The sequence below is a fragment of the Sprattus sprattus genome (assembly GCF_963457725.1).
Source record: "Sprattus sprattus genome assembly, chromosome: 15".
Classification (NCBI taxonomy): Eukaryota; Metazoa; Chordata; class Actinopteri; order Clupeiformes; family Clupeidae; genus Sprattus; species Sprattus sprattus.
Window position 1 is genome coordinate 20,814,846 of NC_137913.1, and position 10,361 is coordinate 20,825,206.

The 10,361-nt window shown below is 46.2% G+C and overlaps 1 protein-coding gene across 1 annotated transcript in view; it reads right to left on the bottom strand.

Moving 5' to 3' along the window:
• Positions 1 to 4,361: 4,361 nt before the first annotated feature.
• fam222aa (family with sequence similarity 222 member Aa) overlaps positions 4,362 to 10,361 on the bottom strand; it is a gene marked incomplete at its 3' end in the record, with an annotated part of 58,647 nt that continues 52,647 nt past the window's right edge. Inside the window, exon 3 of the mRNA XM_080853127.1 lies at positions 4,362 to 6,016. Coding sequence (XP_080709253.1) covers positions 4,362 to 6,016 — 1,655 coding nt within the window. The remainder of the gene's footprint in view (positions 6,017 to 10,361) is intronic.

The window sequence follows — 10,361 nt, forward strand, 5'->3', positions numbered from 1 at the left end:
GCTCTTCTACTCTTCTGTGACATTTGAAACCTGCATGAAAAGAGAGAGGCTCATTTGTATACTTGAATGTCTCATGAATAGCCATTTGTGTCTATGGCTGGAGTGCACGGATGATAAACAGCGCAAATATCTATGGTAATGTATGCAATCCATCTAACATATTTAAAACACATCTAAAAGTGAGCGTTTCCTGACCACAATAAAGCAATACAAGTCATTCTTCAAACTTGGGAGAACATTTTACATAAAGGCTGAACACCACACTCCATTTAGTTGTTGAGAAGCAATCATACTTGATGATCATTCAATACAAAATCACCCCTTATTGATGCCTTTTACTTCCCTGCTGTCTGGCTTCAATGCTGCAGTTGAATACAAAAGCACAAATAACACAAGGGAGATTTCCTGTGCATCCACAGTGGATCAATATCCCAATCCTGAAACTCTGCCAGCCTCGGAAATTGTGACGGGACCCACTGGAAAAGCCCATTTCATCGGAATAAAGAGCAGACATCATCCAGCTGGCTGCTGCTACTGCCGCCTCGACACCTGTTTCTTATTCATTCTCCCACCAGACCCACAAAGACGTCTCCACGTCCACAGCTCTCGGAGAGGAGACTCACGGGCACTCACGTCTCTGCAAATCTGTCAAAATATTTTTACAGGCAGAAAAGAGGGTGGGGGTGCAGGACCGGACGTGTGACTACAACTCTGGTATTGTGTCTTGAAACAACCTCAAATATTTAGATTTTTCTCCTTTTTCCCCCTTCCTTTTTTCATTGGAAATGAGGACAGCGCTTACTCATGGCTTCATATGCTGTGGAGTGGATATGACTGTCCCTCACACGCAAACCACCTTCTCAGTCCTCCTTGACCGAAGACCTTTCAGAACTATCATGAGTCAGTGGCAATTACATTACTCGGCCAAGGGTGAATTCTTCATTTAAGGCAAAGCCCTCCATTCTGGAGAAAGTGGTTGATATTTGAGCTCAACATCCAATCAAATTACACCCTTCTCTCCCATGCTCCTGAAGTAATGTGTTAATTTGGTGGAATTTGATGGACTTCCTGGAGAATTTCACTGATTTCGATGTCAAGTCTTGTCAATCGGAGGGAGGAAAGGAGGTTTGTTTCCACATCTCTGACCTGCGCTCGTTTGATTAACAGATGTCACATATTGCAGTTCTACAGGAAGTCAGTGAAAATCGCAATATAGTGGGGGAAAAATAGAAAAATGATTCATGCTTCCATTTTTTCCTCATGTTTTTTTTCATGATTCTTAAATGTGATGTTTTTGATTATAATCCACAAGTCAGAGATGTGGAGCTCAACCTTCCTTCCCTCACTCTGTTTGACACTCTGTGCACCTGTCACCAGTTGACTGACATCGTAGAAGCCCAATTCCTGACTCTGAGATGATCAGAGTTCCAAGCTCACTGACCAACCTCAGGGTCTTCAATAACCAGAGAATAGAGAAGCATTATGATATTGTTTTTTACAATTCAAATCGGGCTCAATGTAACTTTAATTTAATGTGTCCTGTTTATCCAAAACAAAGAAGGGTTCCTTAGCAAGTCTATTAGCTTTGAGGTTCAGATAGGGGCGAAACGTTGCTGCTTATTATACATATATATTATATATTATACTTTTATGTCATATGGGGATCCCTATATTTTAAGGATGGGATTTTCACTGAATTTACAAAGTCTAAAGCCTAGAATTTGTAATGTACAAATGTAATGTTTCTCAGGCACATTTTCTTTTCCCAACACACAATTCACTGTTTCACTGAGGACATCCAATAATGAAGCCCATCCACTTTCATTGCTTCGGCACACCGTGGTTCAAATAAAGACAATGATCAAAGACAGAATGTAGGTTTTGAATATATTCTTCAAATCCATTTATTTTACACCTCAAAACCAGGAAGAAGAAAAGAGGGGATATGAGTATGTGGTACAACGGGAATGTAGTCACAGCTGTCATTTTTTTCTTTCTTTTTTTGTACAGTTTTTTGGTGTAAGCTCAGAGAAGAAAAAAAACCTTAATACAGTCATAATAATTGCACTTCATAAATCTAAACTGTCGTCAGCATTTGACTTTGACACAGACCCTTGAATCTCTTGAGTTTTTCTTCTTTTTCTGTTTTTTTTTTTTAATTCAATTTACCAGAGAAATTTGACTGACAAAAGAAATGTTAATTTTGAACGGGGGAAGGGGGTAGGGACGGGGAGGGGGGGGGATACTGCTGCACTGATCCAATTTCACTTCGTTTTTTTTTCCTTTCCTTCGTTTTTTTGCCTCAGTCTTTCTCTCAGTCCCAAAAGGCGTTAGACTTCTCAGTAATTTAAGTGCATTACATTCACAGGAAAAGTCACAGTCAGAATGAATATTTCAGTGTTCAGACCTGTTTTTGTCCAACATAAAAAAGGGGAAAAAGTAGAAACGAACGATAGGCCGATTCAGGGTGTGTGTGTGCAGCTGCACCCTATCCACAACGACAGGATGCGACACCTCACAAAAAGAAATCTAACCAGAGCGAGAGAGAGAACCTCTCCACTGCATGCCTCATCTTCCTGAGTGATACCAGGACAGGACAAAACTCAGGAGAGGGGAGGCCATGATTGTTTCATCCTTACATACTTGAGATTCATACATATATATATATATATATATATATATATATATATACATATATATATATGAATAAAAAAGAAATTATGTTATGAAACACCATCAAGTGGAAAACAACTCCTCATCCTATGGTCCTCTGGTCTCTGTGGTGGCTTCCAATCAGCTGGGCAACATGATCTGCCTGCCAGTAGGAAAGGGCTTCTATCTCGCACCACAGCATTTAAGACTTTGAGAGTGTGTGCGTGACATTACAAGGGAGGGGCTCAGTTGAAACAGATACGTTTGAACCAATCTTGGGATATCTGGCAGCAGGTAGAGGCCGTGGGCTCTGCAATGGTGAGAATACAGGGCAAGAATAACATCGGAGAAGTCTGGGGATTAAATAATAATAATCAGAAGAAAATCCAAATAAAACAATAGTAATAATAATAATAATAATAACAACAATTGCAACAATAATAATAACAACAATACACACCATGAAAGCCATACTGGAACACCTCTAAATCATGACATTCATGTTTCTGAGATTTCAAAATATATATATATATTTTATTTAAATAATGTTTTCCATTTTAATGTGTGTTTGTTTTTTTGTTTTTGTCATTTTTTTTGTTAGTTTTCATTTTCATGTTTGTGAGTGGTTTCCAGTGTAAGCTCAAGCAAAGGAGAACTCAGATCCTCACTTCTCGGAGAACCAGAACAGTAACTGCGCCACCAGGACACTAGAAACTAAATATCAGCCAAAAAAAAAAATGAGGAATACATAACAAAACAATAAAAAAAAAAACTAAGCATTTAGAACATTTTCCCTCTTAGCAGCCAATGCATATCATAAACTACAAATATGTAAAACAACAACAAAAAATAGGTTCAAGTTTTCAAGTTTCTTCAATATGTCATATCCAGACTAACCCATTCCAACGTCACACATCTTTTCAACACAATTTCTCAAATCAACAGCAGTGCAATTTTCGATAAAACCATATAATATTATTGTCAATGTTTAACTTTCGTTATGTTGATCATTCAATTTATAAACCATCCTTGCTTTTCCCATGTTTTGTACAGTGTGACTCTTTGTGTGTGTATATGAATGCAGAGCATGGTTATGCACCATTGAAATGAGTTGGAAACCAAAGCTCAGATATTGGTCTTCCTGGACCACTGCACTCAGAGTGGTCCCCTCTGTTGGATTTTCGGAATGGAAAAGGAAAAAAAAACTGTCTGTTTACTTCATGTGTTAATAAAAGTGATGATTCTCACCACAATCAAATCAAGCCACCAAAAAGGAAAAAATAAAACAAATGATCATCATCAAATCCCTGTTGGCAAAAAGAAAATGAAAAGAAAGACAAACGAAAAAATACAGAATCAAAAAACCCCACTCTCCTTCAACAACCCACCTGTCTTTCACTGAGCTGAGAGGCACCCATTGGCTATTCAGGATTCACAGCAAGACAATCCAGACACACCCCATGTCTCTGAGCTCCCCAGGAAAAAAGCCCTGCCCCGACTCCCCCACAAGTCCACTTCTACTTCCCCCTTCCCTCCCCTCCATACACACACACCTCCATTTAGTACCTCATCCAAAGTACCACGTCTGCTCTTGCATTTGATTGAGTTTTCACATTGGCCCTTTTTTGAGGGGGGAAACCGAAGCACTGCCCGATTCACGTCCCTGCTCCTTCATCTCCTCCTCCTCCACCCCTCCTCCTCCTCCTCCTCTATCTGTAAACAGGGAGCCGTATGTGTGCGTGCTGGTGATCCAACAGACGCGGCACCGCCACAGTCTCGTAGCCTTTGCCCAGCATCTGCTCCTTGATGCAAGGCGGGTGGATGTCGTTGATCAGGTACTCCAGAGACTGCAGGCTACTGCTGAGCACCGACGTGTTGCACATGCTCTTGCTGGGCAGGCAGCAAAGGCCCCCACCGCTGTCCATGCCGGGGTGGGGATGGGGATGCGGGTGGTGCGGGTGGTGGTGGAGGTGATGGTGGTGGTGGTGGGGATGGAGGTGGGGATGATGGGAGAAGCCCGTGATAGGCCCAGCTGTGGTGTTGGTGGCCGTGGCGCCTGGCAGCTCCTGGGGGTTGTAGCAGTCACTGTCGGGGGTGACGAGGACACTGTTCCAGGGCGGGGCGAAGTACTGTCCCACAGAGAAGTTGCCGTGCATGCCCACACAGTTTAACGGCGAGGAGCTGACCTTGTCCATGCCGCCGCAGCCCCCCGCTCCGCCGCTGGCAAGCGGGTAAGGCCTGGAGGAGGAGGAGGAAGAGGACGAGCCTCCACCCCCCAGCATGACCCCGCTGCCGGGCAGGCAGGTTTCGGGGGACTTGCTGATGGCACCACCACCGCCACTGCCTGCGCTGTACATGCGCAACACCGCCTGCTGCTGCTGCTGTTGCTGCTGCTGATGGTGCTGCTGCTTCTGCTGCCACAGTAGGTAATCCATATTGTCCGCGTACACCACCCCCGCCGACTTTAAACCTTCGCCGCCCTGCCCGGGCACCACCGCCGCCCCTTGCCCATACATCAGCCCGCCTTGTGTCACCATGCCTGCCGGGTAGTTGCCCCCCGAGGTGCCGGAGGAGGACGACAGCCCCCCGACCACCACGGTGCCGGGCTGTTTGGATGGGCTGCTGCTGGTAATGGCAGCGGTGGTGGGAGGGCCGGCTCCCTGGCACACCTGCTGCAGGGCCTGAGCCTGGCAGTGCTGGTTGATCTGGTAGATGATGCTCTGGATGGAGGGCAGGTTGGACTGGGGGGGCAGGGCCAGCCCTCTCCCTCCAGCGCCCCCTCCTCCACCCCCGGTGGCGGCACTGCCACCTCCGCTGCTCGCAGGGATCATCGAGCTGGCCACCGTAACGTTGGGCGGCACAGAGATGCCCACCGTGGCCAGAGAGCCCTCCGGGGGCTTTGGGGGCGCTGCGTGGTAGAGCATGTGCCTGTGGGAATGGGCTAAAGTGCTACCGCCGCCACCTCCGCCCATGGGTGGTGGGTATGGGGCCACAGCCACCTGGGGAGGGGAGAGCTTAGTCCGACGGCCCTCCACATTCTTCAGCACGCCTTTGGCCACGGATGACGGGGCGTAGGCAGACGACGAGGATGAAGAAGAGGACGTGGAGGAGGAGGATGAAGAGACTCTGATGATGGCCAGCAGGCCCTGATGGCCGCCGATGTGCATGTGGGGGTAGGGGCTGTAGCGCTGGCCCGTGGTATCATAGCCGTTGACCGTGCGGTTAAGGTGCTTGTTCTGCGGGACCCTGATGTTGGTGGGGAAGATCTTGATGGACAGCGGTTGGCCGGCCGTCTTCTGGGCGTAGGCATCCAGCTCGGCTGCACTGGGGTAGCGTGGGGAGGGCATAGGCACCGTCAGCTCACCTGAGGGTCGGAGAGAAAAGATGATAAGAGTCAGAAAGGACTGCAATGCAAAAAACTAAAGTGGAAATAGCAAAAGCAGCTGAAGCCTCAACTCCTCAGCATTTATGTGTATTTGAAACTTAAAAAAAAATAAACCCTCTCCCCTTTCTCTTTTGACCACCAGGCACTGTGAAACTGAACTAATAAAAACAAAAGTAAAATGCTAGCAGCCTCTATGACTGATACTAGCAATAGCAAGACCATAACAGCAACTTACAGAATATATAATAACTAACATAATAAACAGCTTCATTATAAAGCACATGAAAGGTAAGGGTTAGGGAAAAAGGCATCTGCTACATCTGCCCCGGAGTTGGAGAGATCAGGTAGAGACGGTAAAAATACCGGCGTGTTTACGTTCTACTTATGCACTGAGCCAGATGATTTCACACATCAGTTTCAACCCCTGGTTCAGGAACTGCACTAATTAGCAGAGGCAGATGGCTGAAACTGAGTTCAGGAAACTTCCGTCCCCACTTTTCGAAACACGAACATCAATCTAAGGTGAAGATTTGCACTTTGTCACTGTTCATTTTTAGATTGAAATGTGTCACTGTCTAAAATACTGACTACAAGCAGTGTCCTTTGCACATCAGTAACTAAAGTCTTTCATTCTGAGGGGCAATTCATTCTGATGGAGAGAAATGTACTTGTTCTTTAGGTACGAAGAGTAGCCATCTGATTTCACGGGCAGAACGGTATATTATCCTGCCTTTAGAAAATGTGCTTTGACAAGCCATGAAATCAGTTTTATGGCAGAGTCAGAACTGGACATCTGACAGGTGTTCCTTAACACCGCTTCCCCACAACAGCCCATAATTACCCAGCCTTTCCCCTGTCTCTCTAAAAGCCTGCAGTGGAAGAAGTTCATCCCTGGACAAATTGGTCCTTTTAAAAAACTCAATCTTTTGGGAGTGGGCACCTTAGGCATTCGCAGAGCTTTGCGAAATGAATTCAGACTCACTTTGGCACAGAACTGGGTTACCCTTGGAAATAGGAAGAGGAGAAACAGAGAGAGAGAGAGAGAGAGAGAGAGAGAGAGAGAGAGAGAGAGAGAGCGAAAAGGGTTGATAAAGACTTGTTTAATTGCACTGACACAGATGAGATTTATAAGTAGCATCACTGGGTCTAAGCCCTCCTGGCCATGGGAATACCTCAATTATTCAATCCAACTAGCAATAGATGAGGAGCCAGGCCCATACTGCCACCTCACTACCAACTGCAGGGAATTCTTAACCTGGATTTTACAACAATTACACGGATCACACAATAGTATCAATCAGAATGATTTGTAGCTCTGATCTTCCCTCATGCTTGACATTTTAACTGGAACTGTTTTCAAATGAAGTAAATATTCATTCTTCGCACTGTGACTATTCATGCAAGTGCAGTATAACATGTTCTTTGTCAATGTGTACCATCAAGTACCCGTAACCTGGCCTTTAAATCTAACTTTAAACCTAAATATAGTTTCATATAAACACAAAGTAGCAATAAGCAATTATTCTTCATGACTCAGTATGTCACATGAAACCTACTACAAAAAAATATCACATTTTGCCATCAAAAGAATAATCTCATGATCAGATCAGTTCTTCATGTGAACTGGATTGCATATCAACAGGCCAGGAAATGCCTTCAGCACTAACTTACTATTGTCTTTGACCACATGTAGGCCTGTTGGGCAAGTCTTTTTCCTTTACCACCACCCAGGGCGGTGGAAGGGCAGAGAAGCAGTGGACTAATACCAAAGGGGAGGGCTTATTCAGCTTCACTGATAGAGCTGGGTCACCAGATCAGCTCAGTCCTCTTCACACTGACACCACACACCCCCGCCCCCCCCAACACACACACACACACACACACACACACACACACACACACACACACACACACACACACTCTAAAACCACACAGAAAAGACTTGGCTGAACCACACACACACACACACACACTCTAAAACCTCACAGAAAAGACGTGGCTGAGCGACAAAATGGCTCCCAATGCTAGGACAAAGCCAACCATGGGTTGGTGAGGGCGGCAGGGGTGGGGTGGGGGGGCCGTGGCAAGATTGAATTCAAACGACATTATTCAGGCAATTTCATGGCTACTTAGTTCAGATAAAAAAGTGAGCTGAGGGGTTGGGAGGGAGGGGTGAGGGGCACACTCCATTTACAAGTGATAAATCAACTGCCACAAATGACTTGCAACCTCCTCAGAAAAAAAGATGACATTTTTGGGGAGAAAGGCGCATTAAGACAGTTCCAGGAAAAAAAAGAACTCTAAATGGGGCTGTCAGCAAATGTCATCATGACCTCAAGGAAGTGCAAAAAGGACTCTGTATTGCTCCATGACTGAGTGGCTTTCACAGAAATCCCTCTGACACAACTCTCATTCACATTTCATTTCACATTAGGCCTTTACACTTCACAACTTCTCTACCAGAAATGGAGAAATGCGTCGGCTTGGCGTGACCCAAACACAAAGAGGGAAAAAACATGACACAAAAAAACAGAAACGCAAATTCTGAAAAAAGGTGAACTGGAGAGGTGGAGTACTAAAATGACTGCAAACTGAAAACTAAATTACTCCTGCTGGCCACCATGTTGAGCATCTGACAAAAACCCTTATCACTCACTACAGGATGGTTCTGGAAAGGGTCAAAAAAGGAGACTTCTTTCAAAATTTGGAATTTTACCATGAAAAGACAGGAATAAGAGAGGCAGAGAGAGACAGAGAGAGGCAGAGAGAGAGAAAAAAAGAAGAGAGAATGTGAGATAAGGAGAAGAGAGAGAAAGAGTGCTTGATGAGCACTTCTTCCCTCTGGGCATTTTTGGCCCGTTTCCCGCCAGCAGCCGCTTCAGTCCCGGCCACAGCGGCACCAGGGAGAGCTGCACGCAAACACACACACACACACACACACACACACACACACACACACACACACACACACACACACACACACACACACACACACACACACACACACACACACACACACACACACACACACACACACACACACACACACACACACACACACACACACACACACACACACACACACACACACACACACACACACACACACACACACACACACACACACACACACACACACACACACACACACACACACACACACACACACACACACACGGCACGGAGGTCTTTGAATGTCCTGATGAAAGCGCTGCCGGTTAGTGACGGCTCAGCCACAGCCTAATTGGAGGTGGTGTAAATGGGTCAGGAGAGAAGGAGAGCTGTCACGCATCCGTCCGCATCTCACCAGGGAGGGCGGCACACAACTTTCAACCTCCTCAGCAACAGCCGCCACATGGACGCTTTGATGTGGTGGTGACAGAAGCACCGGCACCGACCCGAGAGGAGTATGTGTGCGTGTGTGTGTGTGTGTGTGTGTGTTTGCGTGCAGCTCTCCCTGGTGCGTGTGTGTGATGGGAGTAGGGTGGGGGGTTATTTCATACGATCTGGAAGGGGGGGGGGGGGGGGATAAACACGCCGGCTTTCAAAGCGTGTTGCCTGCGTCCACATGCAAATGTACACAAATAATAAGGTGACTTTTCCCCTGCCTCTGATCTCAGGCGCATGAGGGACAGGGGAGGAAAAACACCTTTGATCAGCATATGGTTTAAATGAGCTGCAGTGCCACACTTAGCCAACCCCTCACCCCAAACACCCACCCAGCTGCACACATCAATACACACACACACACACACACACACACACACACACACACACACACACACACACACACACACAAATATTTATATCTGCCTGCCAAGGAAGGTGTAACCCTTGCCCTAACTAGATGAAAAACAGCCAAAAGGAACAAATAATTAACGCTTTGCCTATCCATTTCTTTCTTGTGTCTGGCAGGCATCCTGAGAATGTGACTGAGTGAATGAGTGAAAGACAACTGTTTACATTTACATTTAACTCTCTTTGTAGTCAGATGAAGCTGGACCCCAGCATTGCCGCTTCAGCCATTGTTTGTCAACATCTCAAAGGGCCCAGGCACTCGACCCAGCATCAAAGGGCTTCACACCTCACAGGCCACAGGGATTAGCTCTCCTCACAGGCCTCCAAACCACCCACCCCACACACCAGCCCCCTCCCTTATAGCCATGGCTTACTGGAGCAATCCCAACACCACCATCCCAAAGGTAGGGAGAGGAGGATGAGGCAAGGATGGAGGAAGAAGAGCCGGCAATTTAGACAAGTTTTGGTTTGAAACCCCCCAGCTGTCTGTTTAACTAGCTCTGGAATTCTCTAGGCAAATGTCAAG